The 23387-nt window shown below is 40.3% G+C and overlaps 1 protein-coding gene across 1 annotated transcript in view; it reads right to left on the reverse strand.

Annotated features, from left to right (window-relative positions):
- Positions 1-1641: 1641 nt before the first annotated feature.
- The window catches only part of ALG11 (ALG11 alpha-1,2-mannosyltransferase), a 31793-nt gene continuing 10047 nt past the window's right edge, over positions 1642-23387 (reverse strand). The window contains exons 2-4 of the mRNA XM_069205456.1: positions 20137-20370; positions 18699-19624; positions 1642-2195 (exon numbers count right to left, since the gene is read on the reverse strand). Of these exons, the coding sequence (XP_069061557.1) occupies positions 1924-2195; positions 18699-19624; positions 20137-20370 (1432 nt within the window). The 3' untranslated portion in view covers positions 1642-1923. The remainder of the gene's footprint in view (positions 2196-18698; positions 19625-20136; positions 20371-23387) is intronic.

Below are 23387 nucleotides of genomic sequence, written 5' to 3' on the forward strand. Positions count from 1 at the left end.
AATGAAAGGTTCTGTCAGCTTGACAAAATTCAAGCATACAATGCTCCATATACATCAAGTACTGCTGGCGGAACTACTTTTTCTGCTAAATGAATATGTACTCCTTTGGTTACTATTTATTGCTATCAAATAGCAACAATACTTACATATTAACTCACGGTAACACCATTCCCATTTGACCATTCCAGGTCCTGGAAGGGGGGGGGGGGGGGGGGGGGGGGGGGCAGAAAAACATGAAGACACCAATAAGTAAAACCCACTGGGAGTCAAGAAAGTGCGTTTTATCTTTATAAGAGGACGGGAGAATGAAGAATTATGAAGAACCACTGGGTAATGAACAAAGCGGAGTCCTTATTGGTGAAATAGTTCCTACTGAAAATGTGAATACTAACAGCTGCTCGGAGCTCCCTTTGGTTGGTGGTCATGTTGGTTTGCATTGAGGCGTTCATCTGCATGTATACATTCTGAAATACTGATATGTTGGCATGTGGAAAAATGGGCAGAAATTCACGATTTAGTCACAATAATGGAGACATAAAACTGAGGCAAACACTTGACTTCTAACTGGACGATGATGTATTGCCCTAAACTTGTCCCAGGCTGGGATCATGATTTGTGCCGTGTAAAGCACACCCCAGTTCGGTGCATCCATCCCCAAATGCTGATTCTTTGATAATAAACAAGGTGCCAGTTAACTGTTCCCACGCTAACTTTGATGGAATTCTTCTGTTGGCAAGGGAAGTAACGCTTAGACTGCTCACTTTTTCTTTAAGAGAAAGTAGCTTTCTACAGTTGTTTCATAAAGGTTTCCCATCTTTATACTTCAGAAAACGGGAAAACCTTCAAGGAGGTCGGCTGTGTTTTGAAAACCACAGTGTCTCATTTACATGTACAAAGAAATAACCTGTTCATTGCTGCAGATATGGTCCCTGCACAACGGGGCTCAATCAGCCATCATAGCAGATCTACATCAAAGCCAATACCAGGGCCGTAGCTTGGTCACTAAAACGAGGGGATGTGAGCTTCAAATTTACCAACAACCACGCTGGCATTTCTTGTTAAGAGACATTATCTGAGCAGAGGGGCACGAGGGGAGCTTAGGGGGCAGTGGAAAGGGAGAGCAGTGCGGATTCTTAGTGATACTTATCACAAAATATTTGGTAAAATAGCCAACATTTTTAGGAACCTCAAGAAAGAGAGGAGCGTGTGCGGGGACGTGAATGTGTGTATGTCCGCGCATGTAAAAACCCTAGGTGAAACCCGACAGACACCTCAACGTACCCAACTGAAACCACCTATCCCCAACTACTTACTACAGGGTTCATTTATTATTGGGGGTTAAACACCCTCCTTGAAGCTACACCCCTGACCAGTGCTGTGCTGTGTGTTGACTAATGGCCTGGTTTACCATCAACTGTGACTAGGGATAGCACTCAGCATATAATTATTAGAATGTCATACATTTGCATCAGGCACTCAACCTTCTTAAAGACTAAGCAAATGTATAACTACATTAATTTTGTATTCTTACTAACTTAAAACAGTGAATACACCAACTAATAATCTCTTTCAATAGACTAAGCCTCAGCCCTGAGAAAACACATACACATTATTAAAACAGACCAGCTGCCAAATACGAGGGGGGGTGAGAAGTAAGCAATTTTATATATCCACGTACAATAAGCATTTGTGAAACTGTTACATAAATCTTAGGCAAAACTAGACTATTTCCATATATGCTAATACACTGAAAATCCAATTGTCCACAACCTCCATGAGACCTGCTCCTGTTATTCCTAGGTTCTATGTAACAAGTATGCTTGTTTGCTCCAAGTTATGCATGTGTGCAGTTCATTTCAACGACTTTAGTCACAAAATATTTACACCATTTTTCATATCTGTCCAAACAGTGCTCAATTAAGGTTACTTAAATAAACGTTCCACCGCTGACAGAAAATTTGCCTCAAATTCTTGATCAGAAAATCGTTCAACAGACTGGCGAGCATTTCGTCTAATCTGCAGTCGCTCCTCTGCTGAGAGAGACAGGATGTGGCCCATTGCCTCTGCATAACTTTCTTCACTGTCTGCCCGAAATCCAGTTATATTTCCTTCATATGGAACCAATATGTCCAGCTTTGGGCCACCAGAATCGTGGGCCAGCATGATTGTCCCAGCAGCCATACACTCAACTATTCCTGCAAAAGAAAGGAAAAGGGTTGTATTTTAAATTCATTACATATTAATATTTTGTTGGGGATGGGGTGGAGCCCCTCTGTCCTCTTATTGAAAAAAAATCGAATGTCAAGGTGATATTTGCTCACAAGTAAATCTGTCATATGCTCATAGCAAGCAGATCGGATAGGCATAGGTGGTAAATATTGCGATATGTGTTCATATTGTTTACCTACCTCACCCTTTCCCTAGCCCCGTCCCTGTCCATTCAGCATCATCTTTCAATAATATACATCCTCTTAAAAACACAACATTCACCCATATATTTCCAGGCCACCCTTTCTGAAAACCGCCATCGCCCTCCAAACAACGTTTTCTTTTTAACCTCCATTCACACTTGATAGGATCTTCGTCTTAAACATTTGACCTCACCCTCATTAGAGAGCCAGATGGTTGAAAGGGATGCACCCTTTGTAGGTGAGCTCCTTCCTTTTATTGAGCCATACTCATTCTGCAACCCTGTTGCGTAGAGTTGTAGAAAGAAATGATTGATGAAACATGTACATGTGTGTGATGAGGAGTGATTTTTTTGGTTTTCTTCTGCAATTTGGTTAAAGTTTTGTACAAGTTTTGCATCTCACTCCTAACCTCGAACTGATTAAAACTTTCCTTAAAGAAAATGAATCAACTCTATAATTAAGTCGGGCGCAGTCAGTTCTATTAGAAACATTTTAAAATAAACACTTTAGTGAAGTGGCTCCCCCAAATCAAGTATGTGTCATAACCAGAAACCTCTTTTGTCCTGTTATTTACCCCATCTGAAATTAAATTCTGAATCAGATGCTACCGACACTGAGCCTTGAGAACTTACTATAAATGATTCTGTTGGGGTTTATGGATGTTCTTCAATAGATCCCGATATCTCTATATTTCCATTATCAGTACTCATCTAAATCTGTTTGGGTGCCCATTTGGCTAGCCGCTATCCATCCAACTTCATTAATATTAAGAAAAGCAGACGCTGCTGCTCTTGACTTCTGAAAATGTCACAAGAACCTCAGCTAGGTCACGATCAGAAATCCGTCTTACTTTGCATAGACTAATTAAACTCACAAGTCACTTTTCTCAACATCTTAGACCCAAGACCCTTTGTTCAATGCTCTCTGATAATTACTGAGTTGCGACACTCTAGGACACCTATTTTACTTTGTTTAGACGACTCCTCCCAAGCCACTTTCTCAATGCCTTACTCCAATGATATGGGCATGTTTGATTCACAGATAAGTGGGTACATTTGTCATTTCCACTCACCCAATCTCCAGATGTAATATATAACCCTCTAACTATTTGCCACAGGACATGACCCAAACACACAGTATGTCATGCTCCACAATGCATACTCCAGTGCACTCTAAACCTTAAAGAAACCTGGCTCACAGCCACATATTCCTGTCTTCCTTCTTCTCACAGCACACAGATCTGACACCATATGTCTATCAATCATCCATAAATACTTTTAGAATTGTATATTTCATAACCATCCCACAATATATGTGGGGCTCCTCAGCTTTTAATTCCCACTTTCAGCCACTGACGGAACACCTTCCCCGAATATATAGAACCAGGTAGCACAACATTTGAGGGAATCACCAATGTTACCACCACAGGATCCAATAACTACTCCACAAACGTATTACTTGTATTTCAATATACTGGGTGGTTCCACCACCAAAGACATTAACAAAACTATCACAAACATTCAAGATACAGAGAATACATTACCAACCCAATCAACATTAAATGCCACACCCAATCATATTTTCACTGCTGCTTTCCAAAATAACTTGATTTTTGGATCATTCATGCTCTCATGGTCAACATAAGCATAGAAGAAATGAAAACCAATGGTTACGGGACATCTCCTCGAGCTTTCCAACAAGGCCTCATTCCTTTGCACTTATTATAGACCCCACAACCAAGGTCAGCTCACAACTGGACTTCCTGAATATCACAATTAGAAATTTATGACAATCTGAAATCATGCACCATGGAACCAGACTTTGTTACCATGACTGAGAAAGCAGGCAGATCACCCACATACAATAAAAGCAATGGTGGAAACACTACTTCAACAAGCGCTCAAGAATTTTAAAAAATCTACTTGACATGCAAAAACACTAATCTCCATAACAGAAACTACTTTACTCCACCCTCAACGTTGTACAGAACACCAACGATGTAAAGAAGGAAAAGGAAATCTGTCAACCAAGCACCACTTGCCCCAAATGTGTCCATTAGAAACAGACTGATCATGCACCCATTCAAGGACTAAATGCTTTATACTACAAAGCAGTAGGCTAAAATGGCTTGCACATACAGACATGAACACAACATCTATTTCTGTTACAAGAAGTAAAGAAAGTGACATAGCAATACAGCCACCAAGGTGCCTTGATATGGTAGTAGAAGGTTCTCAGAAAACAACTGTAAAGTGTTACAGAGCTCACTAAGCACGGCTTTCAGTTGGGTGTGATAGAGTCAGTGGGTCGTGTAGTAATATTTATTAATGACCGACTGGACTGACAAATGTTCTGTCAACCACTCAATGCAATTATTGACAGTTGAATTAGGATGATCTCAAAGTCACATAAAGATACCTTGTATGATATTACAAAGCAGGAGGCCAAGATGGTTTGCTACATAAACACAGAGAGGAGATAATAAATAAAAGGACACAACAATCATTGCCTCAAATTGAAGCCAAGCCCTCCTCAGAGCAGTGTAACACTCCATGAACTCACCTTAGACTACCCAGTACAATTTGTAAGTGCAACAGCATCGATAGCTTCCTCATGGTGGAAACAGGAGGAACAAAACAAAATAAGTACTCTTACTGATGAGACTTGCACACTACCCTCATTGGTCCTGTCATCCGTTGCAGCGTATCACACTGGCAGTCTTAAAAACACCAATGTATGTGCGCACACACACACACACACACACCCAACTCAACCTCTAAAACCTCTCAATGCTCTCTTTGTTTGAGAGTACATCATTCCCCTTTGATCATAAAGCCCATTTCTGAAACTGCTGATGTATTAACCCCACATCAACAAAGTAAAAGTCTCCTTTGCTTGAGGCATATTCACCAGCCCACTGCAAACTGTAAAAACCCAAACCAGCTCAAAACAAATACATAAATAAATAAAAATAGAAGCAAAACTTGATTAGCGTGATTTTCCAAGCCAATTAACACCGCATCACACACCTTCCCTTCCTTCTGTAAAACAACTGAAAAAGCAGTTGCCATCCGTTTGCCTGAAAACATTTAAAACACCAAATATTTCCCATGTGATCCCTAATCTAGTTTCAAAATATGTTGCAACACCGAGATGGTAACCATACTGGTTGTATACAATGGCATGTGTACCACTGACAATGGTGACCTTTATCTCCTAGTCCCCCTAATCTGTCAGGTTTCTTTGACAGTCATCCATCGAGCACTACTGAACAATCCCTTAGCAAACATGTACTTTGGTGGCTGTGCCACAAAAGTGCAGGTCCTAGTTAACAAAACTACATCATGTAATCCAGGTTAAAAAAAACACTCTATATCACTGTGGACTCTGTTTAGATGTGAGGTATCCCAAAGAACCATTGTGAGCAACCACCTAACAGAACGCCTGCCCATTGGTTTTATTTAAACAATTCATTATGCCACAAACACACATTTTCATATAAGTCTGGACTAGCAGTGAAATCAAGCATCACTGAGATAACCTCAAAGTCATTGAAGCCCGATTGTCGAGCAAGAACTTGGAACTGAATCACACCAGCACCGATTTCATATTAATCACACAAATGCTGTCCATGACTAGTTCTTCAACATGATCCTGGACAGCCTCACTCTGCAGCTCTCACATAATGCCAAATCGCTTAGATTCACCATCTAAGCAAGCTCTGTACTACAACATACATAGTAAAGAAGCAGCCGTGGCGATAATGCACTCAAAAGCTGTTAATTTTGTTCTCCGTGGTTTACAACTAAGGAATGTTCGCTATTCAGCAGCACACTGACCGGATTAGGAACTTAAAAATTAGGACCACATTGCCCCACCTAGGAAGATCTTCAGTGATTCCTACTCTCACTTTATATCACCCTCAACACTTACTCAGGGATGCCGGGACATCTTGTTTGGGGTCAAGGGCAACAAGTTTTTATGTTTGTTTTGTCCTTGGGACAAGTAGGCCCAACCCCCTGCAGGACAAACCCTTTGGCTGCCTGTGTACAGAGCGTGGAACTCTCTGCAGTTGAGGTAATGTGTTTCCTGACACTGAACAAAACTACTTTGTGTGGCAATATGCTCCTTGTGGAAGAGCAGAATGCGATCACTCACAGTAAAGCCAGCCGAAAGAGAGAGAAATAGAAGTTTAATAAAAACAAAATGTCTTTGTTCACACCAGACCTAATTAGGGACCAAGACCCACATGTAGGTAGCTTTTTGCATGTCGCAAACAGCGACTTTCGCTGTTTGCGACATGCAAAAAGCACATCGCGATGCACAAACCCAGTTTTGCGCTTCAGTAACCTGCTTACTGAATCACAAAACGGGTTTGCGACTCGCAATTAGTAAGGGGTGTTCCCTTCCTAATTGCGACTCGCAGTGCAATGTAGGATTGTTTTGTGACCGCGAACGCTGGCGCAAACCAATCGCAGTTTGCACCCATTTCAAATGGGTGCTAACACTTTCACAAAAGGGAAGGGATCCCCATGGGACCCCTTCCCCATTGTGAATGTCACTGTAAACATTTTTTCAGAGCAGGCAGTGGTCCTGCCTGCTCTGAAAAAATTAAACGAAAACGTTTCATTTTTGTTATGCATCTTGTTTTCCTTTAAGGAAAACTGGCTGCATTACAAAAAAAAACTGCTTTATTGAAAAGCAGTCACAGACATGGTGGTCTGCTGTCTCCAGCAGGCCACCATTCGCGAGGGGTCGCAAATTGCGACCCACCTCATGATTATTCATGAGGTGGGCATTTGCGAAGCCCTTGCGAATCACAGATGGTGTCAAGGACACCATCCTACATTCGGATTTGCGACTCGCAATTTGCAGGTCACAAATCTGAACCTACCTACATGTGGCCCCAAATTTTTAAAGAAAGTCACAAAAGTGCACCCATGGTATATGTCGTACCCCTGTAAAATATTTGTGAACTGTATTTTAGCATGGGTAAATACGATGTGTAGATTTGCTCATGTGAAAATCTATTAAGCATTTGCAAGTTCATTTTCCCTCCAGCCACTTTCTTCCCAACTCTGGAAGAAGTTCTAATTCTGCTATTGTCCGGAGTAAATGTCCAAACTTTCTTATTATGGGAAAATATTCGAGAGAAGCTGGTAAAAATCTTTAAAACATGCAAGTTAGTAGGCTTGCAGACTCAAAGGCATTCCAGCCCTGGAACTATTGCTTACTGCTTCCTCCAGCCCCAGTATGCAGATCTGCAGAAAGGTGGCAAAATAAGGAAATTGCTACAGTAGGAATTGAAACTGCAAGTATTCAAGCCCTACTATGGTAGTAGCCCTGGCATAATCAGAGAGGCTATTAATTGCTGCCATAATTTGTCGCCACACTACATGGCACCAAAGGGACAAGTAGATCTTTTTACAGGACAAGTAGATTTGAGAAGCAACCTGTCCCCTGGACAAGTAGATATTTTAATAAATTCCACACCCCTGTTACTGCACCATCAGCAAGACACTAACCTCGGACACCCCTCGTAACAGAAGAGCTGACTTGTTTAGTCTCTCCTCTACTCCACAGCGGAGTTAAAAACCCATCTCTTCCTACTGGAGCCTCAACTGCAGAGAGCATTAGAAAACAACCCCCTTCCTGCTGCAAATCTTGTTTTTGCCTTTATCAACGTGTACAGTACTTTGCTGCTTTCATGCTAGGTTTGAGCACCTCAGGGCATAGCTTGCACATTAATATGGATGACAGCTGTCTAAGTGACTCCGGCTGGCGTAATCCTTATACCCCTTCTAAATCCTTGGACCAATGAACAAAGCAGTTGGTTTTACTCCTGAACTCATTCAGAGGATCCCAGAATGTGAGAAGAGCAGTGAAGAGACTCTGGTAGCACCCCAACAAAGGGCGCAGTGGAGGACAGAGTCTACCTCGTGCAGTGCCACCATCTTGGAGATGGACATTGGTACGTGCCACTGGAGAAATGGTATCACTGGTGGCATTGCTAAATGAGATCCAAGTGACAGACTTTAATCTACGACTAACCACATGCCAACAAACAGAGGAAGTTGTAAGGCTGCAAAGCGGGCCTGAAGGGGACAGTGGAAAAGCTAAGTCAGCACTCGCTCACAAGTAAGGAGACGGACTGAGTCCCTAGATCTGATACTACAATCAAGGACCTTGGGCTCGGCCCTGCATTCAGGACAGAGTCCTGGTGTGGCATGCATAACCTGTAGAATACAAACCCCTGGTGGTGTTTGCCTAAGCCTGGTAGGACTAGTGATTAAACAGTGCAAAGTCTGTTAAAAGGAGGGGGGGGGGGGGGGGGACAGGTTAGATGGTAGGAAGGTTCTGACCAGGTGGAGTGTGTTGCATGGACCTCATCTGATAAGTCCAGACTTTTTTAATGGTTTCTCACTAGAGGGGAAACAACTGAGTGTTGGTTCAGGATCCAGGAAACCAGGTCGACAACGGGCTCCTGGGCCTCGCACTGACTGCAGTGTACTGAGACCCTGGCTGGTGGCATTTGAGCACATAGCGGTACTGTACAGAAACCGGCCTGGCTGAGACTCCCTCCTACTCCACAACCTTTTGGCCACACTGGAGACCTGTCCCATGGGTCCTGAGGAATCAACAGCGGAGGGAAGTGTGGACAGGCACACTAGATCACAACAGCAAAATACCCTGGACAATAGATAATAGACAATCATTAAGTTAAGTTCTGCAAGATACTAAGTCATCTTTCAAGAGATGGCCTACACAGTGGGTATTAATCTACTCCAGACCTCCACAGACTGTGAAAGAAAGTAACATCAGTGGATAAGGGTGGTATTGGAAATTCAAATACATTAAGGGTCTGTCAGAAGATATGGCAAGACTGCAGGGTGAATCCAGGTTCCTTGTGGCAAGAACTGAAGATGCAGAAGGACAATCTAGGTGGAACAATGTCTGCATCGTTGGGGTGTTGGAGAAAGAAGAAGGCCAGAGTAGAGGACTCTTCGTGAGAAACTGAATGTTAACCACTTCAAGCCAAAGGTTCTCTTATCATTTTTCTTTGTGGGAAGAGTATACTGTGCAAGTGCAGAACAAATTCAATCGCACACGTGACATTAATTAAAAGACAATCTTAATTTCATTAGAGTATACAAATTCTGTTATCTGTACAGTATATACAAAAGCAAAACCCAAGTAATACAGCATCATACAATTCAATCATCAATCCAATTTCTGTCCCTAATGTCTAGGTTTGGCAAAAAACCAACCCAAATTGTATTTTTATCCCGTTCTCAGTCCAAAAATTTAGTGTCCATCAGTCCAAATCATATATCCTCATATAGTTATTTCCAGAGTTACCAATTTGCATCCTTATGTGGTTTTAGTTCCAGAATTATCATTTCAGTCCAGCAAACTCCTCTTATATCCCTTTGTCCTCTTTTGTCCCTTTGTCAACACGTGTTTCATCAGGGGAGTACCCCCTGGATTTCCTCAGGACTTCCTACAATGATATTATGTATATAGTGTCAAGTAATAGAATATCATACATTCTAAGTACTCCTCAATTTGTAATGTTATGACAGTGTAACATACTTGGCAGTAGGAATCTATTTTATATATCTTAATTCTAATTGTAGCACGTATAACATCAATGACTCACATACATATTCTTAAATCCAATGTGTAGAGACAGTAATTACTTTCTCATAGTGTGTATACACAGCCCTGTGTATCATATCAAAAAAGTGCACTTCCCATGTATCGCCCACCTTATTATATAGTATATTCTTATATGTAAATGATGCTCCCCAAACCCCTTCCAAATAGCACCAATTAGACACTAAACAATCATACCTTCCAAATATATCAGGTTATCATATTGTTTACCCAGTGTTTTGTATAGCTAATCTGCTTATTCCATATCTCCTACATATATAAAAAAGATGTCATAATTATTTTCTCAGTATTTATATCTATATTGTAGATACTCTTAGTACTGAACATTCATGAAGTATACATGTATGTGGGACTCACCTAGTATAGTTCTACCTCCCTTATAACTCCAAATGTTCTGGCAATGTATCATAAATCCCTGTAAGATCGTATTAAAAACACATTATTTACATGCTTCAATCCCTGTCTCCACATTTCCCTCATTTCCATATGACAAATATCGCCCCATCTCTCATATCCTTATTCTTACCAATTAGTTGTATTCCACTAGCTGGGGATCGCGTGACTAAGCGAGTACGCTATAAATTATGTCGCATTTCACCGCTCCGATGCTACACAACGCTCCGATATTTGAAACCGAGGCCGCCATATCAAACTACTATTTAAACGTCTCTCTACATAATAAAAATAGAAGACAGACTCTACATATTGCGTCCCCCGATTCCGGGATAGTAAATACTGAAGACGGACTACTTTCTTTATTTACATTTTCGTCCGTGTGTTTTCTATTGGTATATTACTGCAGCTGTCATGCTCCAATTCACTTTGGTATCGCTCTATTTTAGTGCTACGATAAAATATTATTATGTGCCACCTTCCCCAAAATTATATCTGATAATTGAAACATTGAATAGTGTATTAATTAACCACCTTAAATAATCTAATATATATATCTTACTCCATCACGCGATCCCCAGCTAGTGGAATACAACTAATTGGTAAGAATAAGGATATGAGAGATGGGGCGATATTCGTCATATGGAAATGAGGGAAATGTGGAGACAGGGATTGAAGCATGTAAATAATGTGTTTTTAATACGATCTTACAGGGATTTATGATACATTGCCAGAACATTTGGAGTTATAAGGGAGGTAGAACTATACTAGGTGAGTCCCACATACATGTATACTTCATGAATGTTCAGTACTAAGAGTACCTACAATATAGATATAAATACTGAGAAAATAATTATGACATCTTTTTTATATATGTAGGAGATATGGAATAAGCAGATTAGCTATACAAAACACTGGGTAAACAATATGATAACCTGATATATTTGCAAGGTATGATTGTTTAGTGTCTAATTGGTGCTATTTGGAAGGGGTTTGGGGAGCATCATTTACATATAAGAATATACTATATAATAAGGTGGGCGATACATGGGAAGTGCACTTTTTTGATATGATACACAGGGCTGTGTATACACACTATGAGAAAGTAATTACTGTCTCTACACATTGGATTTAAGAATATGTATGTGAGTCATTGATGTTATACGTGCTACAATTAGAATTAAGATATATAAAATAGATTCCTACTGCCAAGTATGTTACACTGTCATAACATTACAAATTGAGAAGTACTTAGAATGTATGATATTCTATTACTTGACACTATATACATAATATCATTATAGGAAGTCCTGAGGAAATCCAGGGGGTACTCCCCGGATGAAACACGTGTTGACAAAGAGACAAAAGAGGACAAAGAGGACAAAGGGATATAAGAGGAGTTTGCTGGACTGAAATGATAATTCTGGAACTAAAACCACATAAGGATGCAAATTGGTAACTCTGGAAATAACTATATGAGGATATATGATTTGGACTGATGGACACTAAATTTTTGGACTGAGAACGGGATAAAAATACAATTTGGGTTGGTTTTTTGCCAAACCTAGACATTAGGGACAGAAATTGGATTGATGATTGAATTGTATGATGCTGTATTACTTGGGTTTTGCTTTTGTATATACTGTACAGATAACAGAATTTGTATACTCTAATGAAATTAAGATTGTCTTTTAATTAATGTCACATGTGCGATTGAATTTGTTCTGTATTTGGACAACATTTAGTTGTCTTTTTTGGGGTTTTTGGAGGGTTTGACCCCAGTCAATTGCACCGTGTGGTATAGTTGATTATATCAGCATAGAAGTAGAGTAGGTAGCGCCCGTTACTCACTTTTCACCCTCTCATTTATTGTATACTGTGCAAGTGTTTTTGGAACAAATAATATACAGGAATGCCAATTCTTGGTAATCCCTAATTTCACCCAGGCTGTACATAGACAGAGGAATATATTTGACGTAGACAGGAGAAAACTGAAAAAGAGCAAATACATAATGCGTTTTTCAGCAGGGAGGTTGAGAGTCCGGTTACATGGGAAATTCTGGCACTCTGATGAGGTGTGGAACAGAGTGAAGGGTTTCTATGAGACAGGATTGGAACACACTGCATTAGGTCAATCCACACAACTGGAGCACAGCTACCAAGCAGAAATTGTAGTGAACTCTTCGAAGAGGAAGGAAGAAGACATGACTCGCACAACAAGCTAAGAACAGGAATTAGATGGCTTGTACATGACAGAACATCAGATGAATTCATAAGCTGACTTGCAGAGAGGAGTAGGGTCTTGGCACCGGATCAAGTAGAGGTGTGACTGGGCTGTGTCATCTCCCGCCACCCCCTGGGTCAATGGGGTAATCTTTTCTGGGTGATTCTGAATATAGCTACCCTGTACCCTTGCTGTGGTGTGGGGTCCAAGTTCCATAGTATGTGGTGGATAAGATGCAACTAAATTTAAGAAATGTCTTTGACTTTGAATAGCCATGGGAAGAGATGAGTTCTTATTGTCTGGGGATGTGGGGGATCCGAGCTGTTCAGAGGGATTTGTGGACCTGCACAATTCATGTTGTTCCTTTGCTAAATTATACTAAAGGGGTAAAATTTGTCAGATTGTTACAAGGCTGGGGTGACAGGTACTATGTGCATTGGAGGGCAACAGTATGGTAGGGGTGTGTGGCAGGAGGGAGTTTGAGGCCTACTGTTGTGATAGTTATGCTTCAATGGTATTTGATAGACTTGTAGGTAGAAATGTTTGTAGACCTTACGGGGTGACTCAGAGGGTGGAAAATATACACAAAATCCTATGTAGAAGAGAAAATGTTTTCTTAAAATACTAAGACTTGTTAATGCTTTGAGAAATAGGATTAAACAAGGAGTGGGGGTGGTTGTTCAAGTGCTAATCAGGCATAGTACAAAGCAATGATGCAAGAAACATACCTAGTGGAGAATAACAGTCACTCAATTAGAAGGAATAGGTACTGAGGTCTAGTGCATGCAGGACATTCGTACAGATTTAGAGGTATGGCAATCCTAGTGAAAAAGGGATGCTATGCTATGGTGCTGGGTTCATGAGCTGGAAAGCAGATTGAGTTCATATGAGCCTTTCTGCCATCAAATCTACAAGCCACAGCTTCAGAAACAATTCATGCATTGGTGACTCAGATGCCAGAGGCTCTCCTCATCTTTTGTAGGGACTTAAGCATGGTTATGGATAAGCGTAAAGACAGGCAATCTAATACTGGACTCCAGGAACCTGGGGGGCTCGAACTTAATTGGCAGATGCCATGGACGCGACTGGGCTAGTGGATAAATCTAGACAGGAAAACATGGAGACAACACAGTTTTCCTTTTTTCTTGTGTGTATGGCTCGTAATCCTGGGTAGATCACATGTTTATGCCTTGCAGTGCAGCACGTAAGACTTCGGACATGCACTTTCTGGTACAAGGCATTTCTGACCACTCTCCCTTAATGTCAACTGTGGTAGAGCATGACCCAAGTAGGATGGGTAGATAGAAGCTACGTACCTGGGAAAGTAAATGAAAAAAGATTGAGGGAAAATTGTCAGATGCAACAGACTCCTACTTTCTGGAAATTATGGAAATGGTTAAGTCTTCGATCACTTTGTGGGAGGTGTACAAAATAGTGTTAAGAGATCATCTATGTCTGCAGTCATAGAGAAACGAAAGGAAGTGAGCCATACAGTGAGAGATCTGAAGAAAATATACTTGAGATGCAGAGGTTTATGGGAGCTTTGGAGGATGCAATCCAAATAATGGAAGCTGGCAATACTGAAAGAAGATCTGTGTGTCTTGGTGATAAGTAACTCAAACAGGTCATCAGTATAAACAAATTGCTATTAATGGGGGTAACCATTTATTTCTTAGAACCTGGGTGCATTTAACATTATAAACAACAATGGTTCTTACAGACCTACTTTATTATCATGTTCAATTCCTCATTGGAGGCTGCATTCAATCCTCAAAATAATTAATCATAAAACCACAAACATTTATAGTCCAGATACAGTAACTGATTTTTTAAAATATCTGGCTACATTATACATGTCATGTGCTCTTAATATGAAAAATGGTGCAGTGCACATTAATAGTGCACCTCCCAAGGAGTACCTTTGTCTGGCGAGTTTGCCGGCACTTTATAATGTGCAAGTGACATGCTTACAATTTAGCCCTTTAGCACACTTTGGGTGCTCATGTTCTTTATTTCAGTAGTAGCAACACAATGTTACCCACAACTTGTTGTGCAAACTATTTAGATTAACTACTGCTATTCTACTGGCATTTTTTCAAGTTTTTCAAACAAGTGGGTTTATTTTTAATAGATTGTAGCCATTTTGGGATCCTCTGACCCCTTCCTTGATTGCATGATACGGACTTGAATCCTTAATATCTTATTCCTAATGCAAGCAGTCTATTACTTTGGCATATCTTAACCACATATTCAGCAGCTATATAGCCCAATAATTCATTCATTCATTCTTCTTCCACTCCTACTGGCAACAAATTCCACATACTAGAGGGTGCTCCACTTGTCTTCCGTACTAATGAAGACCCTACTAATAAATCAATTCACTTCTTAGGCTGAAACGTTTGTTTTAAATACTACAGGTAAGTGTGTCTTTACACCATCGTCTCTTTATCGATCAATGATCTACTCAGCCAAGTTCCTTACTATTTTCAGTTGGCTTTTCAAGATAACACTTTTGCCACTATTCACATGCACATCCATGTTTTTGATATAAGAAGCACAATAAATGCGAATGGCATACTGTGGATGGAGATTTATTGAAAAGTCAACAATTGTTCCATTCAGGCTATAAGCTGTTGTCGTTTTATGATTAATCATTTTATGAGGACTGAATGCAGCCTCCAATAAGGACCTGAACTTAATAACAAAATAGGTCCTTAAGAACCAATGTTGTTTATACAGTTACATGCATCAATAAACAAAGGCATCTTTATGGGGTGGGCAATAAGGCAAAGAAATGACTACAAAACTGCACAACAGTGAGGACAGTGCCTTGGGTGGGTGATGTAGTTTAAAGACTCAGAAGGATGGTTGACAATTACGCCACTGATAAAGCACAGGTGCTTGCAGACCTATGCTTTCTTGATGTTGCAGAACTGGAGGTCAGTTGATTTTTGGAGGAGTTACTGGTGCTCTCACTTTCATCTAACAAGGCAATTGCCTTAGACATGGAGATGTCAGTGGAAAATATAGCAGAGGCAATTGTGCAGCTCTGGAGTGGAAGGGCTAATGGCACCAAAGGCTTCACAGTATAGATTTTTGAAAGATCAGTCATACAAGTCACTGGCATGTACTGGGGTGCTTCATAGGCAGGTATACTGAAGTAATACATAATCCAGATAAAGCTAGAGACCAATGCTTCTCATAGAAACCAATATTGTTGCTCAAGGTGAAGTCGAAAATACTGGCAAAGGTGTTGCCTGACAGGATTGTCAACACCTTCATTTATCCTGGTCACTATAGCTTTATGTTACAAATGGTTGCAAGACTTATCGTTGAAGGCTGTTTAATGCCATGATGTATGCTTGCAAGACAGAGATTCATTAGCAGGCCTCTCCCTTTGCAGAGAGGTAGTTTGCTTCTATGGAATAGGCTTTTATGGTGCCAGCAATGTACAAGATGAATGTAGGACACACATTTAGGCTGGATCAGACTAATCTACAAGGAACCTACAGTCTGGTTTAGAGTAAATGGGGTGGTGTAAGATGTCACTTCTTTGTGGTGCTGCATCATTCAGTGCTACACCCTATGTCCACTTTTATTCGTAGTTTTGGTTGAGTTTCTGGAATACTGGATGAGGTGGGATATATTAGTGATGGGCCTTCACTGGAATGTGATTTGGGATGTTGGAATATCTTTGTTTGCAGACAGCAATGTATGTTGTGGATCCCAGCAATATGATTAATAGATTGTTGGACATACTTGGGATTTATGATAGATACACTGGCTTTAGGGTTAATTGGGCTAAATCTATGTTATATCCTTTAAAACCAATGATCCTTGGGTATAACTTTGTGTGCCCACTGGTCTTATACGTTTTTGGGATTATTTGTTACAAATGATGAGCCATCCTTTTTTAATGTGATCTTGTTAGTCTTGATTTATCTCAAGTCGGAGACGGAATACTGGTAATGGTTATCCATTTTTATGATGGGCAGAACAGCCAATTCTTCAATGATTACTTTACCTAGACATGGCCCATGCAAACTAAGTTTCATCCTTATTTGACCAGTAGTGAAGTCGCTCATAGGACCACAAAGATGGTAATCTGGAACACCAAAATAAAGACAGGAACAGCCTTATTTGTGGAGTACCTACCTGGCAGAGAAATTACCATCAGCAAGCAAAATTGGCCTGTTTATCTGTCCATACAGATGAGAGTTTGCTTTTGTAACCTCTCTATATATAGCCAGGGAAAACATGTACAATCTAAAATACTGCACAACATAGACCTGGTAGGTGCACTGCAAACCCATCCTAAGAGTATTACTAGCAGCTTCAACCTGAATTGTTCTGAAATATTTTCCTTAATGCACCCACAATTCAAAGTCAGGTTCAGCAGCAACTTATCTGTATTAAAACTACAGCTCATTTTCGATCCCCAAAGTGTCAGGGGATAGGGAGAGCATGAAACGCAGAGTGGAAGTCAGCCCAGGAGGGGGATACACAAACAGTTCTTCCAAGCTGTGTTAATGTGGCAAAACTTGTTAAGAGATGAACTGCAGTGCAAGATCTATGCCAGGAAGTACTGGTGTCACTGTGTACCAGTAATAACAAAGGACAGTAGCGAAGGCACGTCCTGGGAGCTATGATGAGACAGAGATGAATAAGCAAAAAGAAAAGCACATTTTGACATGGGCACAGATCTATTCAGAGAGAAACTACAATATGTGATGCAATATCACACTTTGAATTGGCAGTGGCTACGACATCTAAACATCTACAGGAAGTGCAGGTTACAGGAAATACAGCAGACACTTGAGAAGATACTGGACCCATCTTCAAGCACTAACGCAGCTGTGTACCGCTCAGATGATGGAACGTCCAATCCCCAAACATAAATATCCAAGAAGTGGCCTCAAAGATCAAGAACACTGTAAGTGTAACACAGAGAATGTATCTGTCAAAGCAGTAAGGTGTATGAAGCAAAGGGGGCTTATTAAATGTTGAAGATGAGAAAGATGGGTACATTGTAGGAAGAACAGAAGCTTGGAATATTTCCCCTATTACCCCAACTACTCTGTCCGCTTCATTTACCTCCCCCCTTGTACGATTGAGGGCACTGATAATAAGAGTTAAGATTTCAGATTTGAAATTATTTTAAATAAAACTATGGTGCTTCTCGGTTAATGCTGGCAGATAAAATGCAAAGAAAATAACCCACTGGTGTGCTTTATATGCTTCTTACTTATATGTTTAATTAAAACAACAAAGAATAAAAAATAAACGAAGTGCAGTGCCTCAAAGTAGAAAGCGAGTTTGACCTGTTTGGGAATGGCTTTGTGAAAAACTGAGAACCAGTGCACGGCAAGGTAATGTGCTCCCTGCACTGCTTTAAGACTGCATACTTCAGTAAAGATTACCCTTTTATTTGCCAACTGAGTGAATGTCACCCCCTGAATCACTACAGAGTAAGCACAATCAGATAAAGCAGAAACATTTGTTCAAAACAATATTCTTAACAGGCACAACTGGTCTTTATTTTACATTGGCTGTTTTCCAATGCCAGCAGTTAACAAGTAGATCAAGAGGCAACAGTAGGTCCAGAAATAAGGAGTAAATCAAAGATCAAGAGACCTAAAATGCTGGAAAAACATGAAGTACTAAACGATGTACATAATACAGTCGTAAGATCGGCACTTCATTGAAAAACACAAAGGGGAAATTCCCACAGACAGATAAAATTATATGACTTTCAAAATAACTTACTTCTCTTATGGGTCTTTAAAACCAGTCTTTTGGGCATGATTCAGCATATTGGAAAATGTTTGCTCTATGCACTCTTACCTTATATTCCCTTATCAGCATTTAAGGCAGTGTATAAAAATATTCAGGTTCCTGAGCATCTACCCACAAATGCACCCACAACAAAAGAACCAAGTACATTCAGTTCAAGGTAATTATGACAAAAGAAACTCCAAAAAACACAGCCTTACCAATTCCAAAATGCTCGTTCCACATGGTGTGAAGACCAATTGTTGCTTCAGCAAGATGTTTCTTCAACTCTTCGAACGGAATGTTAACTTTGAACTCCACTGGAACTCTGAGATCCTCACAAAGCTTGCGAAGGTTGTCAACTCGTTGTTCATCACCCTTATCTCGACATCCTCCAATTAAAATGAGCTTCAGCTTCTGTCCATCACCCTTTTGCTTCAGGAATGTACTGAAAGCTCGGATTTGCAAGGGATGGTCTTTTTCTGGTCTGAACTGGCCTACAGAAACAATTGAATGCTCTGACCTACTAGATTCTTCAACAAGATCAATATCTAGGAATGTCTGTACATCACAAGGTGGATATACAATGCTTGTGCGATCCCCAGAATTCCATAGAAACAGAATATGATTTTGAGTCCATGTAGAATTGACCATGATTACATCACTTGATGATCCTACTAAGCCATACACATAAGCAAACATGTAATAATAGATAAGTTTAAGACGGCTCAGAACAGGATTGCTTGAAATGAAAGAAGCATTGTTGAATCTTGCACTCTGGTTGCGCACCACAGACAGCATATCAGTACTGATTGTAGGATAGTGAACGTAACACCCAATCCTGCAACCTCCTAAATACTTAAAAAGAGGAAGCGTGAATGCATACCCCATCGAGTCAATATACACGTCTGGGACACACTTTGTAAGTGCTTCCCAGCCCAGAATAATTGAGCCAAGGCTCTGGCCAAGCAAGGTAAAATGGGGATAAAGACGAGCTTCTACCAAATTGCGTTTTTCCAAGAAAACAAACTTCACTGGATGAGGTAATTTAATGTTAAACCTTGTGAATGCGCAGAGAAGAATTTGTTCTCCTGTTACATCTCGATCACCAGTATAAACAACATAGGTTATGTTTACATCTTTATACCTGAAATCAACAAAAGAAATTCATCAGCATAATTTCTTATACAGCACAAGCATATACAAAAAGCTTTGCTAGCATCATCTCTCTGTATTTCACCAGTCCCTCTACAGATGACAGATGGTACACTTTTGGGGGGCCGAGGAGGAGTCACTGCCCCACTGGTCAGTTATACCTATACTTGTACAACAGAGGTGCAAAAGAGTTCAATGAATAGATCAACAAGTACAGGTTGCACATACTTTTTTGCCTAAAACGTTCTAGGTAATCTTGTTTGGCCCAAAACATCGAACTTTTGGGTAAAAGGTAATGGAAAAGACACACAGTGGTGGAGGGCGTCAAGTGTTGGTACAAACGTCCACTTATTGACTGTAAATCAATAAATGTGAAAAAATAATCATAAAAAAAATAATGGAAAGTTGTCAGAAACTATACTGGTAATTTTCATGATTTCCCAAATATTTCCGTCATTCTGAGCTAACGAAAAGAAGGCTAGTGATCTTTAATTATTTGCTTACCTTTTCTGTAGCGCCCTTATTGCACACCACAAGACTCTCTCTCCTCCTCCACCAGCGTTGCAGTACGGATGAAAGAAAGCAACCACCAAATGCTTTTTGCCATCTTTTCCCTCAGGAGTAGAATGTTTCTTCTTCTGGGTTATCCACAGCCGAATCCCCAAGACAAAGATGACGATCAACAGACATGCAGCTGCACTAACCACAAGCCCCGGGATGAACAAAGAACAGAGCAGTCTGCAAAGAAAGAGAGGAGAAGCATTCTAAATTTAACAAGTGAATGAAATGATGCCCTGAAACAGCAGTGAAGTAGAGGGTGTAATTGTGGATAATCACACATCCCCATGACAGTTGCCATTGGCATTACACCATTCTGTATTCATATAAACAAAAGTCTAGCCATGGTGAAGAAAGGGTTTAACAAGCCCAAAGAGTCACGCCACAACACATTCACATTTTTGGTGCATTTAGCATATCATAAATGATTACCATTCCAAAAAAAAAAGGAAAAAAATCAAATTGCCTATTACTATATCTGAATGAATGAAACAAGTCCATATCTGATGTGCTGTAGAAGTTAAAAGTGGGAAAGCTAATCAGAATATGATCTCTAAAGAAAAAGGAGTGATAGGCTTGTGACCTAGGTAATTTGTGAGTTACTGCCAAAAGGAGGATTTCTGTGGTGAACCACCTATAGTATATTCGACAGAAATGGCTCTTCCACAGTGGTGTGAATATCTATATTTTTCTTGCTGAAAATAAATGTATCCAATAAATGACAATTAGAGATGGTGAAATGTTATACTGTGAATAGCAATAGTACACTCTGCAAAATTAACAGTTTCTAAGCAATGCAGCAGATGGACAAGGCATTCCACAGAGCAAATACTATTAATCAGAACACAAAAGACAGTAAAAACACGACCAAACGCAAACAGTACATGATTTGACGGACTGGATGAGGCAGAAATTCCACAACTAATTTCCACGACAGTAAAACATCCATCACCCATATTCTGTCAGTTCCAAGGGGTTCAGCTCTTGAAGAGCAGTAGCTACAACGTATGGCATATACAGGGAGTGCAGAATTATTAGGCAAATGAGTATTTTGACCACATCATCCTCTTTATGCATGTTGTCTTACTCCAAGCTGTATAAGCTCGAAAGCCTACTACCAATTAAGCATATTAGGTGATGTGCATCTCTGTAATGAGAAGGGGTGTGGTCTAATGACATCAACACCCTATATCAGGTGTGCATAATTATTAGGCAACTTCCTTTCCTTTGGCAAAATGGGTCAAAAGAAGGACTTGACAGGCTCAGAAAAGTAAAAAATAGTGAGATATCTTGCAGAGGGATGCAGCACTCTTAAAATTGCAAAGCTTCTCAAGCGTGATCATCGAACAATCAAGCGTTTCATTCAAAATAGTCAACAGGGTCGCAAGAAGCGTGTGTAAAAACCAAGGCGCAAAATAACTGCCCATGAACTGAGAAAAGTCAAGCGTGCAGCTGCCACGATGCCACTTGCCACCAGTTTGGCCATATTTCAGAGCTGCAACATCACTGGAGTGCCCAAAAGCACAAGGTGTGCAATACTCAGAGACATGGCCAAGGTAAGAAAGGCTGAAAGACGACCACCACTGAACAAGACACACAAGCTGAAACGTCAAGACTGGGCCAAGAAATATCTCAAGACTGATTTTTCTAAGGTTTTATGGACTGATGAAATGAGAGTGAGTCTTGATGGGCCAGATGGATGGGCCCGTGGCTGGATTGGTAAAGGGCAGAGAGCTCCAGTCCGACTCAGACGCCAGCAAGGTGGAGGTGGAGTACTGGTTTGGGCTGGTATCATCAAAGATGAGCTTGTGGGGCCTTTTCGGGTTGAGGATGGAGTCAAGCTCAACTCCCAGTCCTACTGCCAGTTCCTGGAAGACACCTTCTTCAAGCAGTGGTACAGGAAGAAGTCTGCATCCTTCAAGAAAAACATGGTTTTCATGCAGGACAATGCTCCATCACACGCGTCCAAGTACTCCACAGCGTGGCTGGCAAGAAAGGGTATAAAAGAAGGAAATCTAATGACATGGCCTCCTTGTTCACCTGATCTGAACCCCATTGAGAACCTGTGGTCCATCATCAAATGTGAGATTTACAAGGAGGGAAAACAGTACACCTCTCTGAACAGTGTCTGGGAGGCTGTGGTTGCTGCTGCACGCAATGTTGATGGTGAACAGATCAAAACACTGACAGAATCCATGGATGGCAGGCTTTTGAGTGTCCTTGCAAAGAAAGGTGGCTATATTGGTCACTGATTTGTTTTTGTTTTGTTTTTGAATGTCAGAAATGTATATTTGTGAATGTTGAGATGTTCTATTGGTTTCACTGGTAATAATAAATAATTGAAATGGGTATATATTTTTTTTTGTTAAGTTGCCTAATAATTATGCACAGTAATAGTCACCTGCACACACAGATATCCCCCTAACATAGCTAAAACTAAAAACAAACTAAAAACTACTTCCAAAAATATTCAGCTTTGATATTAATGAGTTTTTTGGGTTCATTGAGAACATGGTTGTTGTTCAATAATAACATTTATCCTCAAAAATACAACTTGCCTAATAATTCTGCACTCCCTGTACAGATCAATATTTTTTTCTGCATTACCAGACATATTTCCTCGATATCAATGTATGTTGTTTTTTTACTTCCTATGTGGCAATGTGAATTCGCCTATATTTATGTGCAAAGGGGCCAGTAAGACTCACATATGTCTTCAAACTATTTTGAACAGTTTTTTCCCGTCCTATGCACAACACTACATTGCAGGGCTGCATTGTGCACGTTCCAGCAAACATACACAGATGCCTGTGGGCCTGTCTCATGACTGCCACCTTGGGACAGTCCTAACATTTATCAAATTAACTGCCTTTTCCTGAATTTGTTTTCAATATTTTAGGTTTAGGTTGGGGAAAACTTAAATTTCCTTCTCGACAGGTAGTGCTTTGACAATGGAGTATAGAAAGGGAGCTAACTCAAACCCTGAACCGTACCAAAGGATATCACTGATTTGGTTAGAAAGAGGTTTGCTAGGATATTCTGGTTAGACTTCAGAAATAGGATTGATATTTTGGACATTTGTGTGGACAATAGGAAAGAGCCCATCATTCACGACCAGTTGTTTATTGTGAATCAACTACAGAAAAAAATCTTGTACAATGAGAAAATAGAGCATGTTACTAGCCCACACCAAATTT

The sequence above is a fragment of the Pleurodeles waltl genome, chromosome 8 (genome assembly GCF_031143425.1).
Source record: "Pleurodeles waltl isolate 20211129_DDA chromosome 8, aPleWal1.hap1.20221129, whole genome shotgun sequence".
Classification (NCBI taxonomy): Eukaryota; Metazoa; Chordata; class Amphibia; order Caudata; family Salamandridae; genus Pleurodeles; species Pleurodeles waltl.